Source organism: Nannobrachium achirus, assembly GCF_963921795.1.
Source record: "Nannobrachium achirus genome assembly, chromosome: 8".
NCBI classification, from domain to species: Eukaryota; Metazoa; Chordata; class Actinopteri; order Myctophiformes; family Myctophidae; genus Nannobrachium; species Nannobrachium achirus.
In genome coordinates this window covers 2,734,151-2,761,374 of record NC_137817.1, presented here as the reverse complement: position 1 = coordinate 2,761,374, position 27,224 = coordinate 2,734,151, and the positions used below count along the sequence as shown (strand labels likewise).

Here is a 27,224-nt window from a genome sequence, read left to right as displayed (position 1 = left end):
AATTCACCAGAACACAGGAAATTACATTTACTATGTTAAAGTTTTTCTGGGGGAGGACCCCCAGACCCCGGCTTTAGGGGTGGGGGCGATGCATGCAAGATCATACAGATATTCACTAAGATGAGACGTCATTATTAAAGATGTCCTTTGCTCATCAAATCAAATCTGTAGGCCTACACCTCATTTTGGCATTTTAAGGCTGAAATTGTACCCATGCTAGTAAAGCAAGGCTGATAAAAGTATCCAACATGCACACAATTCACCAGAACACAGGAAATTAAATCTACTTTGTTTATTGGTGGAGTTAATGCACGCAAGATCACACAGATATTCACTTCACTAATGACTTAAAGATGAAAAGTCATTATTAAAGATGAGAAGTCATTAGGCTATTAAAGAATTCTTACTTTGCTTTTGTCATCACATCTGTACATTGGCATTTTAAGGCTGAAATTGTACCCATGCTAGTAAAGCAAGCCTGATAAAAGTATCAAACATTCACAAAATTCAACAGAACACAGGAAAATATATATCTGTTAAGAAGTTTTGGGGGGGAGGACCCCCAGACCCCGGTTGGGGAGTTCCGGTTGGTACAGCTACATGTAGCCTCTGTAGCCTACCCTATCTCTGTAAACTGTTAATAAAGTATTACATTAATCAATCTATTGATTCAGTGATGTTACTAGGTTTTCAATGTAATGGGTCCCGGGACCCACAGGTGGTCATTCAAATGGGTCCCAGAAAAGTTGTATGAGTCCTCAATACAATGTTTTCGAGCGCTGTGAGCTTGTAGATCGGCTATTTTCAAAATGTTTGCCTATTTCTTATATTTATTTTACAATTTGGCTAATGTTTGAACTTAGAACTAGGATTTCTAAATACACTATAGGCTACAGACACCCATTTAATTATATTTATATCACTGGGACCCCAATTTATATTAAATGTTAAAATACTAGAGTACAAATGGAACAGGTCCATTTGGTTCCATTTGTTCACCGAGTTACAGACCCATAAAGTTCTATTTGGTTCCTAACTATCATTTATCTGGGGACCCCCTGGAACTCCCTCAAGGACCCAGGACCCCACTTTGAGAACCACTAGTGAAAATAGTTTTTAGCTGTTCCAGGTTTAACTGATAATAAATCTTTACAGTGTTTATCTTACACAATACATTAAAAAACGAATTAAACTATCTAAACTAATATAGCAACTTAAGTAGAAGAAATACATTATTTTAACATGGACTCCAATGGAGGCGCATCCCCGGGACCCCAGGACCATGACATGAATGAGTCCTTGGGCGACTTGAATGAGTTTTTGATACGGATGCGCATGTAATGACATCACTGTTGATTGATTGATTGATTGATTGAATAATTTATTAGAAGGTTGCAGAGGAAAATGTACAGTTTCATGACAGTACAATTCACTGGTACACGGTCAACTAAAAGGAGATCATATAGGCTAAAGCGTTTCGGGTTATTTACACAGGATGTATCTCATATAATCAATTATTTTTTATTATGTAGGCTGTTTTTTTTTGTGATTGATTGAAGAATGTATTAGAAGTTTGCAATAGAAAAAAGTAGAGTTTCATGACAGTACGCAAATCACTGGTACAAGGTCAACTAAAAGGAGATCTTAGAAAGCCGAGGCTTATTTCCACAGGAACCAGACTTTAAGTATCTCATATGATATATAACATTGAAAGACAGACGGATAGAACATAGTACTTTATCTAGGATAATATAATGTTTTACTCTAGGCTACTATTCAATATGACTATGAAAAGATCAGTACATGAGTAAATGCATTTAGTTACTAGGCTGATAGTTACTTGTACTCCAGTAAAGTACTTTCAGTCAACCACTGCGTAAAATGACGCAGGCACTGTGGGGGCGTGGCCCCACGCCGCATGCGCGCTCACTGCGCCAGGCAGGCTCGTGCCAGCGTTGCCAAGTCTGCTTATTATAAGTGACTTTGGGCTTGTTTTTTTTTTCTTCTTCTTCTATTTTCCACTTTTTAAAGTCACTTGTAAATAATTCTGTTAATGTTGGAATTGCTAGTTTCTAAAGCGTATTTGCCTATTTGGGTTTGCTTCCGTTCAATTTGGGTTACGTTGTTTAATTTCTGTTATTTGGATTTGCTTCTGCCTAATCACTTCTGTTTAATCATTTGACATTAAAGGAGTAGTTCACCCCCAAAATGACTTTCCCCTTATTGATTACGATTCGTCTGTCATTCAATGTTATATGAGATAGGCCTACTTAAATGGTTTCCTGTGGAAATAAGCTTAGTCTTTTCATGGATCGCCTTTTAGTAGACCTTGTACCAGTGAACTGTACCGTCATGAAACTGTACCTTTTCCTATGCAAACTTCTAATAAAGTCTTCAATCAATTCAATCAAAACGAACCCCATGGAGAAATGAGTTATATAATATATTTCTGTATTTGTCACATTCCCATGACAAACATTTGATAGGCTATAAACGTACCCCCATTGATTCTGGACTGGGACCCAATGCAAATGCATTTAAGATAACATGTGTTTGGGTTAATAAGCTACCTTTAAACACATTTAAATCTGAGTTTTTATATTTATTACTATTTAAATCATATTGAGAAAAATAAAATGCTGCTATTTAGCCCTATTCCAAAAGCTTTATACCCAAAATGTCACAATGTGACCATAGCTCTGTTTACACAATGCTGTACCCCCTAAATATGTATGTTCCCCCTTTTCAACAGGTTTTATCATATTCTGACACTTGCTTGCTTAAGATATTTGGCAAACGTAAACGGATGTTTTCTGATGCCAATAAAGCTCCTTCCCACTGTGAGCACTGGTCTAAAATGTAAAATTGCTCTAAAAGTGAAAGTTAGACTATTAGACTTAGACTAGACTATTAGACTAGACTAGACTATTAGACTAGACTAGACTATTAGACTTAATAGACTAGACTATTAGACTTAGACTAGACTATTAGACTTAGACTAGACTATTAGACTTAGACTAGACTATTAGACTTAATAGACTAGACTATTAGACTTAGACTAGACTATTAGACTTAGACTAGACTATTAGACTTAGACTAGACTATTAGACTTAATAGACTAGACTATTAGACTTAGACTAGACTATTAGACTTAGACTAGACTATTAGACTTAATAGACTAGACTATTAGACTTAGACTAGACTATTAGACTTAGACTAGACTATTAGACTTAGACTAGACTATTAGACTAGACTAGACTATTAGACTTAGACTAGACTATTAGACTTAATAGACTAGACTATTAGACTTAGACTAGACTATTAGACTTAGACTAGACTATTAGACTTAGACTAGACTATTAGACTTAGACTAACTTTGATGATAGAGAGGGCCACTACATTTTCACACTCACTCCAGAGGGCCACAATGCATATACGACGCGTTTTGAGCTTGTAGATCTGCTATTTTTGCTATTTTTGAATTGGAATCCTGAAAAGTGACTTTTTTGTTCATTCACGTCAAATGCATTTAGTATATGTTCTTATGTCAACTTTATGAACTTAATAAATACATATACATTGGACATAAAAAATAACCATAACATTTTAATACTAGTCATTTCGCTACTAAAATAGACTGAAGTTTTTTTTTTTGTTTTTTTTAGTTTAGTTTATTTGATCACCATGTCTATTCAATAAGCCCCTTTTCGACTGCAGCTTTAGCACCACACTACACCACACCACACCACACTACACGACACTACACCACACCACACTGCACTACGTGTTGAAAGTACCCCTATGGCCCTATCGGCAATTGACCCTTTTAACTGTGATTATAATAATACAATATAAATTTGTATTACAACTATCCTAATTATAATGCACTATAATGGATTATAACTGTGATTATAATACACTATAAAGTATTAATATACCAGTAAGACTCCCTAATCGGGAGATAAGCGACCGTTGGTCCCTTATCTCCTGTCACACTGCTGACATCAGTATGACATCACACCGTACACAAATGACCCTTATATAAGACCGGCATTATCTACCGACAGATTAGTAACAAGATGTCAAAATCGTTGAAGGTTGAATCTCCAGATATGGAGATAACCAACACATCCCTCCATATATGGAGATAACCGACGAATCTCACTAAGTCTGACCTCACAAGCCCCATATTTGGACACGAACAACATATAACTCCATATAGAGACATAGCTGCTGACATCAGTATGACATCACACTGCTGACATCAGTATGACATCACACCGTACACAAATGACCCTTATATAAGACCGGCATTATCTACCGACAGATTAGATGCAAGCAGGATCTCGACTCTGACACAACTCATCGGCTCATAAGCTGGTTCTCCCTCCATATATGGAGATAACCGACGAATCTCACTAAGTCTGACCTCACAAGCCCCATATTTGGACACGAACAACATATAACTCCATATATAGAGACATAGCTGCTGACATCAGTATGACATCACACTGCTGACATCAGTATGACATCAGTATGACATCACACTGCTTGGTGCGGAGATATGAGCAGGGCAAAGGTGTGACGTGTGACGTGTGACCGACGGACAGACGGACGGCCGGTGGAGGTTTTGATACTAAACTGCGACCTGACGGTCGCAATTACTATGATCATTATAATACACTATAATAGATTATAATAGGGTTATAACACAATAGAATCTATTATCATGTATTACAACTATATCCTGGTGTTCTAAATGAAAAGTCAGTGAGTGATCAGTCATTATGAAGTGTTTGGACCTGTTTGGCCTAGCTCAGACCTACTCTGTTGTGGATACTTTTTGGTGGGTACCATGTTTAGTACCACTTCCACACCACTATAACCAGGTCCTTGTAGTGGAAAACCTGGCACAAGTGGGTGGTGTGGAGAGGTGTGGTGTTGGGCCATGTCAGTGGGTTTGAATTGAATTTAATTGCTTGCTGGAATTGGATTGACATCTAGATCTACTGTACATACAGTATGAAACAGAGCTGCTATACCTTTAAATGCATTTTGAGAAAAAATAATGCTGCTATTTGTACCCTGTATAAAATGTCACAATGCGACATAGCTCTGTTTACACAATGATGTACCCCCTCCCAATGTATGTTCCCCATTTTCAACTGTTTTTATTTTACTTGTAGTTGTAACACTTGCTTTGGCAATGTAAACGTATGTTTTCGCATGCCAATAAATCTCCTTTGAATACCAGTAAGACTCCCTAATCGGGAGATAAGCGACCGTCAGGTCGCAGTGTGATTTTAGGGCAAAATCTGTAGGAGCAGTGTCCAAAAATGTGTTTGAAAAAATCGGCCTGATGTTGGCGCTATATGGGACAGATCCATGTTGATGACATGAGTGTAGAGCAAGTGTGTACCGATTTGCGTGATTTTAGGGCAACAATTGTAGGAGCAGTGTCCAAAAATGTGTTTTACAAGAATCGGCCTCATGGTGGCGCTAGAAGAGGGCCATGTGAGAATTGATGTTTGGCAGACAAGGAGTGTGTGTGCAAAATTTGGCATGGATCGGGGCAACGGTTGCGGAGATATGAGCAGGGCAAAAGTGTGACGTGTGACGTGTGACTGACAGACTGACAGACTGACTGACGGACGGACAGCTGGTCGAGGTTTTGATAGTAACTGCGGCATGACGGTCGCAACAATTGAATTGCTTGCTTGTCGCTAAAACCTGGCAACAACCAGGGGGGGGTGGGGGGTGGGGGGTGCTCGCTCGTGCACGCGCCTCGGTGCGTATGCGCGCCCCCGTGCTCTCTCTCTCTCTCTCTCTCTGCCCGTTGTTTCCCTAGGTCTCTCTATCTCTCTCTCTCTCTCTCTCTCTCTCTCTCTCTCTCTCCCTCTGCTTGTTGTTTCCCTGCAGAGAGGACAAGATGGCGGCCTCAGTGTCTAGCGGAGGAAGCGCCGCTGCCGCCGCCGCCAGCGGACCCCACCACCAGGCCCCGGCCGCCAAGCACGGCCTGCAGCCCGGCCCGGGAGGACACGGCAGCCCGGGGAGCCACCACCAGAGCCACCAGAGCCCCGGCCCGGGCCCGGCCCAGGGCCTCCAGCAGCACCACGGACACCGAGCGGCAGGAGGGCCGTGCTGTGGGCAGCAGCAGCAGCCCAACACCTCGCCCTCCTCCGGGGGGATGATGAGCGGCCGGACCGCCGCCGCTGCCGGCGGCGGACCACCGCCACCGCCGCCGCCGGGCCCCGTCGTCGTCAGCCCGGGACACCCGGGTGGACACCCTCACCCCGCCGCGGGGGGGTCCGCGGTGGTGGTGGTCCCCACCAGGCCCCCCCCGGCCCGGGTGGGCTCCTACGAGATCGAGCGGACCATCGGCAAGGGGAACTTCGCCGTAGTCAAGCTGGCCACGCACATCATCACCAAGGCCAAGGTAAGGAGGATGATGATATGGTGGGGCCTCCCCGCGGACCCCCGTGACTGACAGGAGGCCAGGGGGAGGGGAGGAGGGGGTCCGCAGGCAGGTTCGATCCCCTGGCCTGGGGATGACAGAGGGGCCTTTTAGGCTTTTAGACACACACACACACACACACACACACACACACACACACACACACACACGCTTTTGATGACACTGCTTGCTTGGTGCGGGGGTGTCAGTCTGTCTGTCTGTCTGTCTGTCCATCATCATCATTACACACTCTCACACACACACACACACACACACACACACACACACACACACTACACACACACACACACACACACACACACACACACACACACACACACACACACACACACACACGGCAGCAGAATAATAATATCTACAACAACAAGACGTGACTGTATCTGTTTTTTAACCAAACATTAGCTGACAGTGTGTGTGTGTGTGTGTGTGTGTGTGTGTGTGTGTGTGTGTGTGTGTGTGTGTGTGTGTGTGTGTGTGTGTGTGTGTGTGTGTGTGTGTGTGGCAGGCCTGCATGCTGTGTTGTTATGATATGAAGAGAGAAGTGTACTGTACATACAGTATGGCCTACTGTCTGCTATTGTACTGACAGAGACAGAGAGAGACAGCTCTCCACTGAAGCTACTGTTAGCTGACCAGGCTAATTACAACAACTTGGTTCACCCAAGTTTTTTATCCTTTTCAACAGGGTTCCCGCGGTCATGAAATTCCTGGAAATATTTTGAAATTAGAAAAAATATTTTTGGAAATATATTGGAAAAGTTTTGGAATTTATCAAGGGTCCTGGAAGGTCATGGAAAAATAGCTATGCATTGTCTTTGGCGTTGCGAGACGTTGTGAGCATGTAGATCTGCTATTTTCACAATAGAACCGTGTTATACAAAATTCCTCAACTCTTGGTGCTCGTCAGGGTGCCGGGGGGTCCCCAGTTAAAACATGATTATTTCGGATAGGAGTTATTTTCGCTTAGGAGTAAGCGACCTGTTATTGAGCTGAATTATTGTTATATAGTCCTGGAAATTGGGTTAAATATTCTGGAAAAGTTTTGTGTGGGAACCCTGTTTCAAGGACCCCCCCCCTCGTCTCGGACCCCCACCCACCCACCCACACACACACACACACACCCACCCACCATTTGATATGATTTATTCCTATCTCTTGAGGCTGGGACCCTAAATCTACAGTGTGTTAACAAAAATAAAAAATAAATCATCTTTGTTTATATAACTCCTGAGAGTGTTGCGGTCGGGGTCCATTTGGTTCCATTTTGTACACTTTTATCGGAGTTGGAGGCCCCGTGTTAAGGGTCCATTTGGTTACTAATCCTAACTAAGCACTAATTTATTTAGCCGGGGACCCCCCCCCCCCCGCCCCCCCCCCCGAAGAGAAGCACACTGCATTGGAGCACGCAGTCAAGTCCACAGGGACACAAGTTGACATTTCTTTACTGTCTTGCTATTTTCTGTCACATTTTCAACCCTTAAAGTCAAACACAACAACAACAACAGCAACAAAGCTGCCAAAGTTAATTTAAAGAATATGTTCTTTTGTCGCTGTAGACTTTTTGTTTGAGCTGATGATCTATAACAGGGGTCTTCAACGTTTTCTGGCCAAGGACCCCTTAGTTGAGAGAGAGAGAAAGAGAGAGATAAAGCAGGGCCAGGGACCCCCCACAACCTTACCATAGATTCCTTATAGTTTCATTGTTTGACATCACAATCATCAGTGTATTTTGGATTGGATGTCAATTTGTGTTTTCAGATCTTTAACCACTTGAACCGTCAATACTTAATAAACCTGGCCTTTCACTCTGTACTTAGTCTGCTCTTTTTCCCCTCTTCACCAAACCTCTTGGCCGAAAATAGACAATCTACAAGCTCACTGCGAGGCGTTGTGAGCTTGTAGATCTGCTATTTTTGGCTAAAGTTCTGAGAATATCGACACTAGGGTTCAAGTGGTTAATTATAAAAAAAAGGAGACAAAACGTTTCTAACACTCAAAGGTTTGGAGGACCCCCTGTAGTAACTCTGAGGTCCCCCTAAGGGTCCCGGACCCCCTGTTGAAGTAGAATCCAAGTCAGACGCAGTGAGTTGACAGGTTTGACTGTAGAGGTCCTGTGAATGGAAAGAAGAAATGAGTGTACTGTACTGCACGCTGAAAACATTACTCATTGCTTGTTTGCGTCCAGACGGTTGAAATTACCTTTTCTTTTGTTGTGGCGAGAAGGCAGGACCAGAGCTCTCATTATGGTATATAATCCTATAAATTAAAGGTGAGGTCTGTATCCCTGTGGCCGTCTGTTGCCATAGTGTGTTTGTTGGGCTGACGGTTCTGTTTAGTAAACAGAAGATGCATTTTCATCATGTCGGGATAGCAGTGTGAGCCAATCAGCAGAGAGAACTCCAGGCAGGATGCAGGGTAAACAAGCATCGGTTGCCCCCGGCCGCCCCTGGCAAGTCAAATGACTAGTAAGACACCCCCCGGGCCCTAAAGGGCGAGGTGGTGCCATGTCTTCTTGGCCATCTGTTTTGGTCATAATATGGATTCTGTTAGTGTGTTAATGTGGCCGATGTGGCCTCCATATATGGGCATTCCCATATGAAGTCCTGTTAGACATGGGCTTAGTATTGATGAAACCAGGGAACTCCATAAATGGGCATAAAATGGATTCTGTTAGTGTGGTTCCCCTGACAGCACAGTGATGTCAGAGAGTGTTGTCGGAGCGGCAAACCCATAAACCGTACAAAAGTGTACACAGGGGGCACGGTGGCGCAGTCAGTAGTGCTGTCGCCTCACAGCTAGAAGGTCCTGGGTTCGATTCCCGCCGGGGGACGCTGTGGGTGCTGGGGGCGTGTTAATAATAATAATAATACATTTTATTTATAATGCGCTTTACATTCTTACGAATCTCAAAGTGCTACAAAGGCAAACAATGCATAGAGAAAACGGCACATAAAGGCAACCAATAAAATGACATGGGACTAAAATCAGGGCAAGGACAAATAACAACTAAAATAATTAAGAAAATGCTTTGCTAAAAAGAAATGTTTTTAGTCCATTTTTAAAAACATGGGTGGACTGAGGAGCTCGCAAGTGTTCTGGGAGAGCATTCCACAGGCTTGGGGCTTATAGCTGAAGGCCCTGTCGCCCATGGTGCGGAGGTTGGTGTCCGGGACAAGGAGAAGGTTGGTGTTTGATGAACGGAGAGTCCGAGTGGCTGGTTTTGGTTTTAGCAGTTCTTTGAGGTAGGGGGGGGCATTGCCGTATAAACACTGATGTGTGAGCAGGGAAATCTTATATTCAGTCCTGAAGGTGATGGGGAGCCAGTGGAGTGAGCGGAGGATGGGTGTGATATGATCAAACTTTCGCACCCTCATCAGGATCCTAGCAGCGCTGTTTTGAATGTACTGGAGCCTTTGGAGGCTCCAGTACATCCAGTACATGTTCCCTCCTCCGCGTCATCAGTGCCCACACCCTAGGTGGGGTTGGTAAAAGGGCCTTTCTGTGTGGAGTTGCATGTTCTCCCCGTGTCTCCTAGGGTTGATACCCTCAGAAAAACATGCAGTAATCCTGGTCTCTATAATGCCTCCCCCTGGCCAGCCGGGGCGCCTGATGAAGGGGACTGGAACTGGTTGGAATAACGTGTTCCTTCCACGCGCTACGTCCAACCGGGGAAGCTCCCCCTGTCAGGTGATAAGAAGCGGCCTGCTCACTCCTCATGCACTGAAGGAAGCATGAGCTCAGTTCAGGGCCCTCCCCAGGTTGGCAGAGGGAGAGCAGAGCCCAGGATTACAGCTTAGGCAATTGGCACCGGGTGAAAAAATGGGTTACAAAAATCGTGGGATAAAAATTAAAAAACAAAAAAACAAAAGTGTACACATCCAGACGGAGAAATGATGTGCCGCTTCACATACTAAACTGTGACCTTCGGTTGCAACAAACGTTGGGGCAAGTGGCGTTTGCTTTCAGGTTGCCCGAAGGGCAAGTGCATTCTGTCTTCATTAAATATTACTGGGCATTTATGAAGAACTACTAGCCGGGGGATCCAGTCACCAAAATGGGAGGGGACCTGTGATTTTCTGCCGTACTTTTTATTTCTGTTTTATCTATTAGTTTGGTTATTAAGGTCCACAGAATGAGAGGCCTGCTCTGCCGGAAACATCGCGAAAAACAGTTATGGTCATTTGTATATTCACTGTCCCATTGACTCCACTAGAAATAAATGTCTGCTTTTAATTAGCATGTGACGGTTCAAACTAGGGGTTCTTCGTGATTCCGAATCCATTGCAAGCATTTGTTTTGCATGAAAAACATTCCTTGGGCTAGATATCGGCTCCCCAAAACAGTCTAAAGTGATGAGTCATCACTTTATTTCCACTTATCACAGTTTTGGGCTGCCGAAAGTTAACCCAAGGAATGTTTTTGTTATGTATTGGTTGTATGGCAGAAAATCACAGGTCTTACCCTATTCCTTGAGCTTGTGTGCTTGTGGGTTGCGGCTATACCTTTTTATTTACAACTGGCAGTTGCTCTCATTTAGAGATGGGACGGTAATGGCTATTATCGTTTATCATGATAAAAAACAAACAAAAAAAACACTCACAATACTCGTATCGTGGAGATTGGTGATATCGTCCTCCTGTCATACACTGGGATCAATTCACCCTTTATTTGCCAAGCTGCATATCTGGTACCACTTCTACCCTCTAGAATTGGTAAAACGGCATTGGAAAAACTATTTTCTTTTTTTCACTCTCTACCAAATCTCTTTGCCAAACTAGCAGATCTACAAGCGTAGATCTGCTAGTTTTGGCAAACATTCCGCCACAGGATAATAGATGTTGGGGATATTCTTTCTACAAGTGCAATTACTAAACAAACACTATAGCAATGATTACTTTCACAATATAGAGCTATTTAACACTGTTACTGAACAAACACTCTATAGCAATGATTACTTTCACAATATAGAGCTATTTAACACTGTTATTGAACAAACACTCTATAGCAATGATTACTTTCACAATATAGAGCTATTTAACACTGTTACTGAACAAACACTCTATAGCAATGATTACTTTCACAATATAGAGCTATTTAACACTGTTATTGAACAAACACTCTATAGCAATGATTACTTTCACAATATAGAGCTATTTAACACTGTTACTGAACAAACACTCTATAGCAATGATTACTTTCACAATATAGAGCTATTTAACACTGTTACTGAACAAACACTCTATAGCAATGATTACTGTCATAACACTGTTACTGAACAAACACTCTATAGCAATGATTACTTTCACAATATAGAGCTGTTTAACACTGTTACTGAACACACAGTCTATAGCAATGATTACTATGACAATATTATAGCCCAAAAAACATGGAAAATATCACTTGCACTAGGATAAAACGTATAGTTTTTGTTGCGTTAGGTGGAACCCTAATATCTAGCTGACATACAGTATGTGGAGCCCCAGCTGTGTGGAAAGGCTAAATGTGAAGAATATACAGTGAGTGTGGGCAGCGGGGCCTTTGCATACGTGTAGGTGTGTGTTGGCAACTGGCTGATTAACACACACTGGATGGTTCACACCGTGATGGTTCACACTGGATGGTTCACACTGGATGGTTCACACTGATGGTTCACACTGGATGGTTCACACTGGATGGTTCACACTGGATGGTTCACACTGTGATGGTTCACACTGGATGGTTCACACTGGATGGTTCACACTGGATGGTTCACACTGGATGGTTCACACTGGATGGTTCACACTGTGATGGTTCACACTGGATGGTTCACACCGTGATGGTTCACACTGGATGGTTCACACTGGATGGTTCACACTGTGATGGTTCACACTGGATGGTTCACACTGGATGGTTCACACTGGATGGTTCACACTGTGATGGTTCACACTGGATGGTTCACACTGGATGGTTCACACTGGATGGTTCACACTGTGATGGTTCACACTGGATGGTTCACACTGGATGGTTCACACTGGATGGTTCACACTGGATGGTTCACACTGTGATGGTTCACACTGTGATGGTTCACACTGGATGGTTCACACTGGATGGTTCACACTGGATGGTTCACACTGGATGGTTCACACTGTGATGGTTCACACTGGATGGTTCACACTGGATGGTTCACACTGTGATGGTTCACACTGTGATGGTTCACACTGTGATGGTTCACACTGGATGGTTCACACTGTGATGGTTCACACTGTGATGGTTCACACTGTGATGGTTCACACTGGATGGTTCACACTGTGATGGTTCACACTGGATGGTTCACACTGGATGGTTCACACTGTGATGGTTCACACTGGATGGTTCACACTGTGATGGTTCACACTGTGATGGTTCACACTGGATGGTTCACACTGTGATGGTTCACACTGTGATGGTTCACACTGGATGGTTCACACTGTGATGGTTCACACTGGATGGTTCACACTGGATGGTTCACACTGGATGGTTCACACTGTGATGGTTCACACTGTGATGGTTCACACTGGATGGTTCACACTGTGATGGTTCACACTGTGATGGTTCACACTGGATGGTTCACACTGGATGGCAGCAGATCACATGTAATGCACCACATTTAATCATTAAAAGCCCTTATTCCACCTCCCTGAAGACTGTGATATCATTTAACCCTGGAACGCGTCCGAGTCGCGTTAGATTTTAACCACTTTAACCATTATTCTATGCTTTAACTATTGAAAAATAGCAGATATACAAGCGAGCTTGTCAATCTGCTATTTTTTTTTTTATCGTGAAAATACTAGAAAGTCGCGGCGCTAACGCGCCGCTCCTGTCTACCGCCCCTCGCCTCGTTGTTAACGCGAACGCAGTTAAATGTAAGCAGTTGAAATGATTGATTACCTGTGTGTTTCTGCTGAAGTGTTGTGTCCGGCGTGCAGATGATGACTGAAGAATTAAAAGTCAGTGCGTCGAAAGCGAGCATCCATGCACGTCCGTATGAACACAGCAGCTGAGAGCGACATGGGTTCTGAAGGCAAAGGTGAATTCAGTGACGTAACGGCGGCTCCGGCAGAGAAGTATAGGTTCCACTTGCGCAAAGGCACGTCGCATCCGCATACGTCATGGACGTTTACTTGAGAGACACGGAAGAAGGAGAGACTGTAAAGGATAAGTAATTATCGTCTCAGGAAGAAGGACAGACCTTTCAGGAAGAAGGATATGTGACGTAGCACCGTTCGCGGTTGAGGCAGAAAAGCGTGGCAAAGAAGGTAAAAGAATGCATAAAGACCCAAGAAATAGCGACGGTCCAAAAGCGAGAGGTATGATTGTGCTGTTGGTTAAATGGTTTTGGGAATTGGGCCGTGGGTCTGTGCTAACATAGCTGCAGTGTAGCAGCGGGATACAGTACAGGGGGCGTGATTAACTTCTCAGGGAGTGGCTAACTTCTAAGTTGTATATAAGGATTATGTGCAAGTCTTTGAATATCTTTGACCCGACTTCTAAATCCTTCCTCTAAATCAGCTGCTCTCAAACTTTTTCATGTCAAGGACCCCCGAAATTACATTTATTTGGCCGCGGACCCCCATCTCAAAATATGTTGTTGTTCCAGGGACCACCCAGAAGCAGAGATTTGAGTTACAAAAGTTTGCTTTGAAAAATATATTGAAAAATGTGCGCACATTTTCACGATTTTTCAAAAATTGCAGATCTACTAGCTCGCAGTGCGGCACTCGGTGCCACGCTGTGAGCTTGTATATCTGCTATTTTTCAATAGTTAAAGCAATAAATAATTCTAGGCCTAAATGGGCTAATTAATGGCCAGAGAGAACCGTTTAATCAGACCTATTATTTATTTTGTCAGGAACGGCAGAAATTAGTATATTTGTGCTGGAAACGAGCCATCGTGCAGGGAAGTAGGGCTGCACGATCATGGCCAACATTACTATCACCATTATTTGGATCATCATATTGAGATCACGATTGTTTATCATGATCATGTCTTCTTATTAGTCTTAGGCGACTACGTATCAGAATCTACATATCATAATCTACATATCTGAATCTTGGTCTTGGTCAACGAAATTAGCAGTGCTGTCGGATAAACATAACTGCTTTTACACCCATGATGGGCTACCATTCCAGTACACATTTTAGAGTCAAAATTAAATTGGTCCTTATTCACCTACTGTAAATTCTGTCCATCTGAAAAGGAATATCAAAACATAACGCTAAATCAAAACAAAAGTCAGAGCGCTGCTTTCACCTTCACATTGTGCCGTGTTACTGCTTATTAACATCAGTTCATATTAGCATCAGTCCATGTCAATAACAGGATGATCATGTTCATTTAGTCGTGGTGACCAAACATTGTGACCACGATTTGAATTAGATTAATTGTGCAGCGCTACAGGAAAGGAGATTGATCAAGTCTCCATGTTTTAGTTTCCCTTTTCCCTTTGGTTTGTGTCAGGTTCAGGGGTCCAGTTGTCTATGATTGTCTGCTAGTTGTGCTGTTCTGGTACCAGAAGCAACATGTTCTCCATAGGATTCCATTCATTTCCCACCAACTTTTACATTAGATTTTCTTACCTTAATAAACATTGTCATAAATACTTTATGGTTCCTGTCGCTAGTTTAAAGCCTCGTTTCAATCACTATGATTATGCGTTATGTGAAAATATGGTCCAATTTATGTTATAATTGATGTTAAAGCAGGGTATGCTGTAGGAGGGGCTTGTGATCATAGGCTTGTGATGATTCTTCTTCGTGTGCTTTCCTTGGGTGCCATTAAAACAATGATGGTGGCACCCATATGTTTTGGTATGTGATGCCACTCCAAATGTGACCCATGCACTCTTGCTGTCACAGGGGGATTAGCCTATGAGTGCTAGAGATGAAGCATTAGATTAACTGGCAAATAAACTGAAAATATATTGAAACTAATATTTAGAACCAGTAACCAACTAATCGGGCAGCAGTGGCTCAGGAGGTAGAGCGGCCACTTGGCAACCGGAAGGCTCCCAGTTCGATCCCGGGCTCCTCCAGAGTTAGTGTGGAAGAGTCCTTGAGCAAGACTCTGAACCCCTAACTGCTCCTGATGAGCAGGTTGGTGCTGCGCAAGGTTTCCTCCGCCATCGGTGTATGAATGTGTGTGTGAATGGGTGAATGTAATGCACAATCTCTGTAAAGCGCCTTGGATAAAGGCGCTTTACAAATGCACCATTTACAATTTGATCTCATGTCAGATAATCAAAACATGTATATAGTTTATAAAATAAATACAAATCGATACGATTTTTTTACTAAATTGACCGTCTAACTACTTAACCCTGTATTATACTTTGTTATACAATGGTGGCGTACGGAAGTGGTGCAAAAAGATCATCTACAAGCTCACAATGCATCACATTGCTATGTGTTGTGAGCTTGATGATCTGCTGTTTTTTTACTTACAGTCGTTCATTCATTGTAATGTTCTGATTGGTGTAGGGGATGTGGTGGGAGGGGTGTGATCTGTATGTCACTGTGGGATTAGCCTGCTACAGTAGAAGTCTAAAGAAAGGATTGATGAGTCTTGCGTGGTTTATTACATACTCAGTGTTTGACAGCAACTAAAGGAGTCTATACCAGGGATTGACATTAAGGTTTGCCCACCTGCCCCCGGCAGGTAAATAAAACTCTCGGGCAGGTGAAGTTAGCTTTCAGGTTGCCCGACCGGGCAAGTGCTCATTTGAGAGGGATGCAACCGTCTATCTATAAACACAACACAAGATATCTGTAAACACCTGAACGTGGCCAGCACGCTCTGGTCTGTGGAATGTAACAAGTGTGTGAAACCATAGACATATTCAAACATAGGTATTTTGATTTGGAGGTATTGAGGTATGACATTTGTTATCGCACAGCCCCAGAAAGTAAAGAAATAAGTGTTAAATTGACTGGTAATTCAAATCTTGCCTATCATTTTATAATGATAGGCAAGATTTATAAGATTTATAATTTACTTTCCGGGCAAGTAGAACATGACCTGTACTTGCCTCTGAGACCTAGGACAGGTCAACCCCTAAATACTATTATAGTCTCTGTTCGTACCTGGTCTGTTCCATGTGTGTTCCACAACGCAGGAGTCAGTGACCTGTTCTACTTGCCCAAACATCATGCCCACTTGCCCGAAAGTAAACGGTCCAATGGCAAAAAAATGCATACCTACATTTCTATACCAAATATCTACATATCAATCATTGAATATGACTATTGGTTCAGGCTTTTTTATTTGATATTTTTTAAGAGTATCGACAGTGAAAGCAGCACATTATAGGTCATCAGTGCTCCTATTTGACATTCAACAGTTCAGAACCCAGAGCGCTCTGGCCACGTTCAGGTGTTTAGAGTGGACCAATATCTGGTGTTGTGTTTATAGATGGTTTGCGTCCCTTTTCAAACGAACACTTGCTGGTGGACATGGACAACCCTTAGGACCTTCAAACTTAACAGTAGTCCTTGAAATATAGGGTTGGAAATGTCTGTGCCAGCTACGGACCTCTATATAGGTATCTTGTTAAAATGTTCCAATATTTCTTCTTGAACATCATATACAAACTCAAGTGACACATTGTAAGCTTGAAGATCATCTATTTTCATGTTGGGTAGGGTTTAAACTGATTTAGATGCTATATTAATTAACCCGTTTGTTGCTGGGGGTTCTAGGGGCAAACTGACTTTTGTACCATCTCATCCATCTTAGCGGCATCCTGGATTCCAGGATGAGAGTTAAGGGCTTTGGCACGATTTTCAGCACGGAAAAAACAGTCGATCAATTTTTTTTAAAGAAAACAATGATTATCTATGACCTCATGCACACCTGCTCCGAATTTGCCATGCGGCAGGTGGCTGCGGCTGTGCGTTTTTTTTTGCGGCAGATCGAACCCAGTTCGATGTGTGCGTCTTGTCGCATGCGGTAAAAACTCATTGACTCCTTTTATGACTCCTTTTCGGATCGGCAGCACGCATTCCGCACAGCCTTGCACACCAAATCCAATGTGTTTTAATCGCGCAGCAAACGAAAAAAAAAAAGAAGAAAAACGCAATGGTGAAAATCGCGCTTGTGTGCAAAGCCCTTTACACATTGTGACAGAAATCAAACAAAGAGCCGGGTGAGTGTTGTGGTTTAGTGGGACTGTGATGAAGATCTACCAACTGAACCACATCTCCGTTAGTCTCTTCTTAGCACAGGGTGCTGTGGCACCCCAGGGTGCTGTGGCACCTCAGGGTGCTGTGGCACCTCAGGGTGCTGTGATGCAGTCCAGGGGACGAGTTTAGAAACTCTAGGCTTGCTAAGGGAAACCACGCCCCGCACTCATTTTTGAAGCTTGTGATTGGCTGAACCGGAGGTTGGGAGCGCTCCGTTGTAGTCACTTGGACCGCGCGAGGTGCACCAAAACCCAATTATCATTGCGTTTATCGTGCGCTTGCCCAGGCCTTACGGCCTGGGCATAAATAGAACGATTGCATTCACCACGGCTTCGTAACTCGCGCGGCGCTCCGCCGGCCGCGCGGCCCTGGTCCGCTGGCCTTCGCGCCGCTTGCAATGTCGTGGACAATAACTGAAAACGAGCGCTCCTTCCCTTAGCAAGCCTAGAGTTTCTAAACTCGCGTCCAGGGGTGCCTCAGGATACGTTGCTATGGATATTCATCTATACTTATTACTGCACTGTACTATACTGGGTGCCCTCTTTTTCAATCTACACCAAATCTCTTTGCCAAAGATAGCAGGTACGTTGTGATCTTGTAGATCAGGCGTTTTCAAAGTGGGTGGCGGGGCACCCTGGGGTGCCGCGAGATCATTTGATAATATTTGGAATTTATTTGGACACTTGGATACAATATGTTTTAGTAATTTTAAACTTGAAGTACAAAGTTATTTTCAGTCAGTTCTATCCAAAATGTCTATTATCTCAAAGTTTTTCTTGCAACATAATCACTAAAATATCGTCACTGTCGGGCAGAAACCTTGTATCTCCAAGTTTCAAATGTGTACGTCTTTTGCCCTGCTTCATCATACAAGACCGTCGCACAAAACTAGTGAAAACAGCTGATCTACAAGCACACAACGCCTCGCATCGCGAGGTGTTATGTGCTTGTAGGTCGGCTGTTTCATTATAGATTATAAATACAAAACGAACGGCAAGGGACATACAAGGTTTCCACCCGACAACGACGATATGCTATAAATATAAGGTGCTGGGAGTGAAAATTATATTGTAGGGGTGCCTTGGATTAAAAAAAAATGTATTGGGTGCCCTGAGACAAAAAGGTTTGGGAACCCCTGGTGTAGATCGTATTGTCGTAATGGAAACGGATATTTGTGCGTGATACAGTTATGGACGTTAAAGGACAACTTCTGTTTTAGTTAGGGGTTCAGAGTCTTGCTCAAGGTAGGGCTGTCACAATTATTACATAATCGTCTAATCGTGATTATTTGACATTATCGCAATTATTTTGTCATAATCGTCATAATCGTGAATGTTGAAAAATGTCAGAAATGGTGGAAATAGCAGATCTACAAGCTCACAACGCTGAGCTTGTAGATCGGCTATTTCCACTATCAGTGTTATTTTTTAAGTAGTAAGTTGTCAAATATGTCAGTAATATGTTCGTGTATTTAGGTTTTGTGTCATATCTGCCATGTACAACTTCAAAGCCTAAAAGCCAAACAGAAATGTAATTATCAACAACAAAAACACAATTAAATCGTTAATCGCCAATTATTTGAGTGACAATTAATCGTCATGTAAAATGTCATATCGTGACAGCCCTCGCTCAAGGACTCACTAACTCTGGGGGAGCCCAGGATCGAATTGGGAACCCTACGGGCTCTAATGACGGTTTCTCTACCCCTGAGCCATGTAGGAGTGATGCTGTGTGAAGGTCCAGGTGACCGCATGCAGGATGACTGAGACGCCTCCTGAGCAATTAAGGGATCAGCGGCTGTGACATTTGTTGTGCTGCTGACTGTTGTCCACATGTCTGCTGTGGTGGTGGTGTTGTTGAACCTGTCTGCCGTGTGCTGGGACGCGTGGTTTTGTTTTGTGTGCATGACACGCACTCAACGGGACGGGACAGAACAGCCACTGGAAAGTAAAAGGGAGCACACACTGGACGCGGGCGGCTGCGCAGCGTCGCGTTGCGGTATCAACGCACGTAAAGTGCCGCACGGCAAACCCCAACTGGATGCGGCGCGCTGCCACACAGCACATCCATTTCCCCCGGTGGGGAGAACCATGGGAGAACATGTTCACTGCGCGGCAACGCTGGAAAAATAGAGCAGCGGCGTATCTGAGTGGCAGGCGAGGCGGCTGACCCGCGGCTGCTCGCGTCTGACACCGCCGGTGTGGGTTTGTTCATTGAAAATAATGGGGCCGTATCCTGCGCGCATCCTCCACGTCCGGTGTGTGTTCCCCTTAACTCATTTGCTGCTATGGCCGAAAATCCCGAATAAAATCCCGTTGTACCGCCCTGCCATGCCCGTAGAACCCAGAAATGTCCCGTTTTTGACCCCAAAAAATGTAGTAGGCATGATGGCGATCGCGAAATTGCATGTTTAACCCCCATAGCAACCCCATCTTTCAAACATGGCAGCCATCTTTGTTTACATTTTAGGAAAACATAATGGCTGCTATCTCATGAATGCCTGAACGGATTTCCATTCGGATGTTTTTGTTTGAAAGCTGTGAGCAATGTGGACACACGTGGTGCATTATCTAGGCATGGGTGTGCATGATCCGTGCACTATGAATTACATGGAAGTCTATGGAGACAGGGGCATATGAGAGTACGAAGGTATTGTTAAATGGCAGCAAATGAGTTAAGAGTGGCACAGGCTGACAGGTATAGTGGTGTGCCAGCGACAGGGCTACGTTCCCTCAGCCCCACTGAGGTCAGGGTTTGGGTTTAAGCATAGAGGTTAACATTCACCAGCGTTGGCAGGTTAGCTACTCACCAGGTTAGCATTCACCAGCGTCACTGAGGGAACATAGGGACCTGTGAGTCAGGGATCGCAGGCTACTAGTTAGCATTCCTCCTTTTGGTGTGTGTGTGTGTGTGTGTGTGTGTGTGTGTGTGTGCGTGTGTGTGAGAGAGTCGACTCGACTCAGTAAAAAGTTGAGTTGAAGTTGACTTTATCGTTTGATGACGTCATCACTTCACACGTCACACACGACCCCCCAATTATGTCGGGGGGGTCCCCAGATGATTAACTTAATGTGCAACATTGTTTTCTCACTCAACAGTAAACAAACCAACATACAGTTTAAGTGTATAGAGGGCATCTTCACATTTCTAAAGTGACAATTTAAGGACTTTTTAATACCTCTAAAATGCCAAATTAAACATTGACCAAAATATTATATAAATATCAGGGGCAGAAATTGTGAAAATAGCAGATCTACATGCTTTTTGTTCTTTTTTTCAACTTCGACTTTCGACTTTCTCTGGTGGGAGTCGACTTCGACTTGTCAACTTTTTCGTTAATGCCCGTGCGTGCGTGCGTGCGTGCGTGCGTGCGTGCGTGTGCGTGCGTGTGTGTGCGAGCATGCTTTTGACGTGTACTTGTATTAATATACTAGTGAGGCCCAAATGTCCTCACTGGTACAGTAGAATGTGAGCAGTAGACGGTTAGACATGGCAAGGAGGATCATTTTCCCAGGCCTCAGGACAGGAGTAATGGATGTGATAGGATAGGACAGGATAAGGTAGGATCACAATTAGGAACAGATTCCGGTTCAGTGATGTTACTAGGTTTTCAATGTAATGGGTCCCGGGACCCACAGGTGGTCATTCAAATGGGTCCCAGAAAAGTTTTATGAGTCCTCAATATAAAGTTTACGCGCGCAAAATGGCGTCGGACGTCGGTGGAATGAAAGCATTGACGTTTCTATCGCCTGTTTAAGACTTTCTAGTTCTACGTGGATTTTATTTGTGTTAACGTAGGGTAAAGTAGGATGCTTTCACCCATGAACAATGGTGGTGTCTGTGGACATTTATTTTTCTTTTACCGCGACGCGGTAAATTATTTTAACATGGACTCCAATGGAGACGCATCCCCGGGACCCCAGGACCATGACATGAATGAGTCCCTGGGTGACTTGAATGAGTTTTTGATGCGGGATGCGCACGTAATGACATCACTGCCGGTTATCCACCACCAAACCTATTATGAGACCAAAAATCCATTTTGTTATTTTGTTATTTGAATTAAATGAAATCACACTTACCCTATGCCTTTAAGTCTTTAAATGCAAATTTGAATTTTTAACAGATTATTTACTTTTTTTCCAATACTGCCTCCCCCTGGCCAGCCAGGGCGCCTGATGGAGGGGAAAGGAACTGGTTGGAATAACGTGTTCCTTCCACACGCTACGTCCAAAACCAGGGAAATCTCCACTGTCAGGTGAAAAGAAGCAACTTGGACTCCTCCTCATGCATAGAAGGAAGCATGAGGTCAGTCCGTTGTCTCCCCAGGCACGGCAGAGGGAGAGCAGAGCCCAGGATTACATAAGCAATTGGCACTGGGTGAAAAAAATGGGTTACAAAATTGTGGGATAAAAATTATATATAAAAAAAAAAAAAAAAAGATTATTTACTTTTGGGCAGGTGGGCTTAGTGGGCATGACCTTTGGGCATGTAGAACATGACCTTTGGGCATGTAGAACATGACCTGTACTTGTGCCTCTGAGACTTCAGTGACAACCCTTGTTCCAGGTTTATTATGGAACAACAGCAGAGTGAGGAGGTGCCACCTCAGAGTGTGAGGGAAAACAGCACGTGCCATTTACAAGTGTGTCGGGCAATAATAGTGAGCTGACAGGACAGGACAGGACCGGCCGGGTGGCAAAGCCAAGAACTAAACAAAACAAAACCTAAAAGACACTTCCTTATCAAGACAATCCCCAGAGCTGTTTTACACCATGTCTACTGGCTAGAAAAGCATTCTCCTTTCTGGCTACCTGAGTCTACCTGATCCAAGCTAAATACAGAGATATATTTATCTATCTACTAGCCAGGAAACCATTTAATGATCCCTTATCCTGTCTAACTACCTGAGTCTTACCTGATCCAAACTAAATACAGAGATATATTTATCTATCTACTAGTCAGAAAACCATTAACCCATTTAGGCCTGGAATCAGTTTATACTTTACCTATTGGAAAATCCGCGAAAATGTGTCCAAATCTTTGAATATATGTATTTTTTAAGCGAACATTTGTAACTCAAATGTTGCTTCTGGGGTGGTCCCTCCCAGGAACTAAATATTTTGAGATGGGGGTCCGTGGCCTAATACATAGCCTATCATTTTGGGGGTCCTTCACATGAAAAGGTTTGAGCACCACTGACATAGAAACATGAGTAAAAAAAAAAAAAAGAAACCTTAGAAGGATTTAGAAGACACTTATAGAATCAGGTCAAAATATTCAAAGACTTCAAGATTTTTCAGTTAGAGCATAAAATAATGCGTCATAATGCGATCCCGGTCTACATCGGTTAATAAAGCCTTATCCTGTCTAACTACTGACTCTTACCTGATCCAAGCTAAATACTTACCCTGCCACCAACCTGACTCTTACCTGATCCAAGCTAAATACTTACCCTGCCACCAGCCTCTTGTGTTGTATAAACAGTACTGGGGGAAGAAGTACTCAGATTTGTCACTTGAAGTAAAAGTATCTGCAGCACAGTGTAGATAGAAATACTCTGTTACAAGTTAGTTAGAAGGCTTGCATTAAAAATGTACTTGGTTAAAAGTACAAATGTATTGTTATCAAAATATATATATATTTTTTTACAAAATGGCAGATCTTCAAGCTCCCGTATCTAAAAGATCTACAAAGACAGATATCACGTGTGGTGCAGGGTTTCCGCTAGGCATTTTTGGGGCCGGCCACCTTGGCCGGCAGGATTATATTTTACCGGCCAATCAATTAATTTATCGGCCATATTATAATGAACGTCACATACGTGTTTGCAGATGAGATACTGTATGTGCATGGTGCACCCAACTGATAATTACACCATTTTATGTTAGCGCTGGGCTTCCTTAATTCCTCTTTATCACAGATGCAATTGCAATCTGTTCCTGAGTTAACAAAATAATATCCTAACTATCTACTTGTGTAGTAGTATAAAGAAGTGAATAGGTTAAAGTGGGCACGCAACACAAGCGAACCGTTTGCGCGCCCTGCCACACAGTACGTGGCCTACAAATTAATAAGTTAATTGTATATGATTTTGGCTTCACGTCTCATTAAACCTTAATATGCAAACACACAACATTTGTTTTGTTTTGTTAATGTTATGTTGGCGCAAGGAAGGTTACTAACTTGACTTGCCTCTGTTCGTCTGTTGCTTTGACCACGATGATGGGATCACACATCCATGCGATCAGAAAGTCATGTGAGTGCTTGTATAATATCCACGATTCCACAGAGTTCGAGTCCCTTTTTCATTATCGTCTACTCTGGGTCCAGCTTGGTCTAGAACCCCAGTTCTGTTCTGATTATAACACTAAAACCACGCTGTATAGCGCTGATTGTTACAAGGTGCTGGAACTGTCAGCTGTGAAACGTGATGTGTGCTTCTCCGTAAGGCCGTGTGCGTGTCTAAAATAGCAGACATACAAGCTCACAGCGCTGCGCGTTTCGACTTGTTGTGAGCTTGAAGCTCTGATATTTCCAATGCGCGTAACATAGAGATGGGATGTATGGCTATTTGAAGTGAGTCGGATCTCTGGGATCCGTTCCTTTCAAAGAGCCGTTCAAAAGACTGGCGTACTTTCCCACCAATGTTCAGGAACGGCTCCCTACTGTGAACCGTTCATTTCAAAGAGCTGTTCAAAAGACTCGATTTGTTCGCGAAAGTCCCACCTCTAACAGCGCAGCATGAAGCCGCAGCAGCAGCAGTGGCGCTGAGCTCCGCTGTCGTCAGACTCACAGAAGACAGAACATGATACAAATTTAAAATTATGATAGGTTTTAATGGTTGTAGCTTTACTACTTTAGACAAATAATTATGTGAATAATAAGATTAAATGATAAAATAGCCTAAGAGGCATTTTCCCAGCCGGCCACGGTGGCCGGTGGACTTTATAATTACCGGCCAATTAAACATTTAACCGGTCAATTGCCGGTAAATACCGGCTAACGGAATCTCTGGTGTGGTGATGTGGTGACACGCTTATAGATCTGTTGTCTCATTCCGAAGAGGTGAAAGAAAGGCTATTTTGTTGTATTGTTTTACCTTGTACGTCTGGTTACATTTGGTAATGTGAGTTATTAGTGTTTTGTTCAGAGCACACACCTGACAAAAGACCATTGATATTAAATATTGATGATGATAGTTAGGGTTATTGTTCGATGCATACCGTATGTATTGACTTTCTTATGGTCCGACCGGAAGTACATTATGTCAGGAGATATACAGTAGTGGGCCCTTGGGTGTTTTTTTTTATTTTTTTTAAGATTTGTTTTTGGGCTTTTATGCCTTTATTTGACAGGATAGTAGACTGACAGGAAAGGGGAGAGAGATGGGGAATGACATGTGGCAAAGGTCGTCCGGATCGGGAATGGAACCGGCGACGCCAGCAGGCATCATAGCCTAGTATATGGTATGGGCCTTGACCACCAGGCCAGCGGGCGCTCCCCCCTTGGGTGTTTTAATGGTTTCTAATGTGGCCCCCTTTGAAAAGCTGGACCCCTTTGAAAAAAGTTTGGACACGCCTGGTTTATGAGTTTAATGTATGTTTTGTATTAATAATCTACCTCGACAAAGTAACTTGTTAGTTTTAACTAACTAAAGTTGTGTTATTTCTTCAAATGATTGTAGTGGTGTAAAACGTACAGTATTTACAGCTGAGATGTAGTGGAGTACAGGACAGGTAGAGTATTGAAACATGGAGTCAATTGAACGAACCTCAAAGTTTTACTGTAAATAGGGCTATCACAATTATTACATTAATCGTCTAATCGCAATGATTTGACATAATCGCGATTATTTTTCATAATCGTCATAATCGTTTCCATGTTGAAACAATGTTTCATATATATTTTTTTTTTAAGTAAAAAATTGTGGAAATAGACGATCTACAAGCTTGTAGATCGGCTATTTCCACTATCAATGTTATTTTTTAAGTCTAAAGTTGTCAAATATGTCAGTAATTTCTTTGTATATTTAGGTTATGTGTCATATCTGCCGCAACTTCAAAGCCTAAAAGCCAAACAGAAATGTAATTGTCAACGACAAAAACAAAATTAAATCGTTAATCGCAATTATTTGAGTGACAATTAATCGTCATGTAAAATGTAGGGATGGGACGATACACAATATTATCTTTTATCGTGATAAACACTCACAATAATCGTATCGTGGAGATTTAATTTATCGTGATATCGTCCTCCGTCATGCACTGGGATCAATTCACCTTTTATTTGCAGAGCTGCATATCGGGTACCACTTAAACCCTCTAGAATTGGTAAAAGGTACTTATAATATACGTAATTGATAGTCTTTTTTCACTCTATCAAGTGTCTTTGCCAAAAAATAGCCAATCTACAAGCTCACAACGCGTCACGTTGTGACGCGTTGTGAGCTTACATTACTTACATTCAGACTTAGATTAGATTGCCATATAATTATTCCTAGATTAGATTTTTAAACTTGATTGAAAACACAGATAATTCCTTAAACCGAAGCAACTAACCGTTGAAACAACGCGCCTTCCCAAAGTTTCTGAACAAATAATTGTGTCGACGCAAAATCGCTAAATGGCGAGCGGTCTCTAATTTACCACACACACACACACACACACACACACACACACACACACACACACACACACACACACACACACACACACACAGCCATTGAGCATTGTGCCCATCAATGGAGATGGTGATGCAGATGTGGCATCTGTCCTGTACCACTCACAGTAACTTGATTAAAGTTAAGTTAAGACCATTTAGATTTCCTCCATGGGTCCAGAACCACTTCTTGGCAATAACACAGACCAATAGAAAACCAGTAAGACTCCCTAATCAGGAGATAAGCAACCGTCCTGACTAGGGATGACATGACTGTAGAGATACCGTGTACCGCTCGGCGTGATTATAGGGAAAAATCTGTAGGAGCAGTGTCCAAAAACGTGTTTTGCAAAAATTGGCCAGATGGTGGCGCTAGATGGGACAGATGCATGTTGAAGACATGACTGTAGAGATACTACGTACCGCTTTGCGTGATTTTAGGGTCAAATGTGAGGCCATGTGAGAAATGAGGTGTTGAGAGGTTGTGGTTTGGCAGCCAAGGAGTGTGTGTGCAAAGTTTGGCATGGATAGGGGCAACGGTGGCGGAGATATGAGTTGGGGAAAAGTGTGACGTGACGGACAGACTGACTGACAGACAGACAGACAGCCGGTGGAGATTTTGATAGTAACTGCGACCTGACGGTCGAATCAAAACCACTTGATGTCCAGTGGACTTTGGGCTGAGGATCCTTTTTAGGATCTGATGATTCCAATAACTTGAACACAAGAGCTGTCGTCGTTTTGGTAATTCTATGTACTGTAGAGCGCTGTCATTCTCTTACGCTTTATTTTGAAGAGCCCCAGATGCTATGAGAGCTGCTGGGTTCTGTTGGGGAAACTAGACAACAGGGGCATTTGTGCCTAATATACCCTATGGACAGTCTTTTGG

General features: G+C 43.0%; 1 protein-coding gene across 1 annotated transcript in view; it reads left to right on the top strand.

Moving 5' to 3' along the window:
* Positions 1–5,922: 5,922 nt before the first annotated feature.
* The window catches only part of sik3 (SIK family kinase 3), a 144,694-nt gene continuing 123,392 nt past the window's right edge, over positions 5,923–27,224 (top strand). The window contains exon 1 of the mRNA XM_080732189.1: positions 5,923–6,436. Within this exon, the coding sequence (XP_080588315.1) occupies positions 5,930–6,436 (507 nt within the window). The 5' untranslated portion in view covers positions 5,923–5,929. The remainder of the gene's footprint in view (positions 6,437–27,224) is intronic.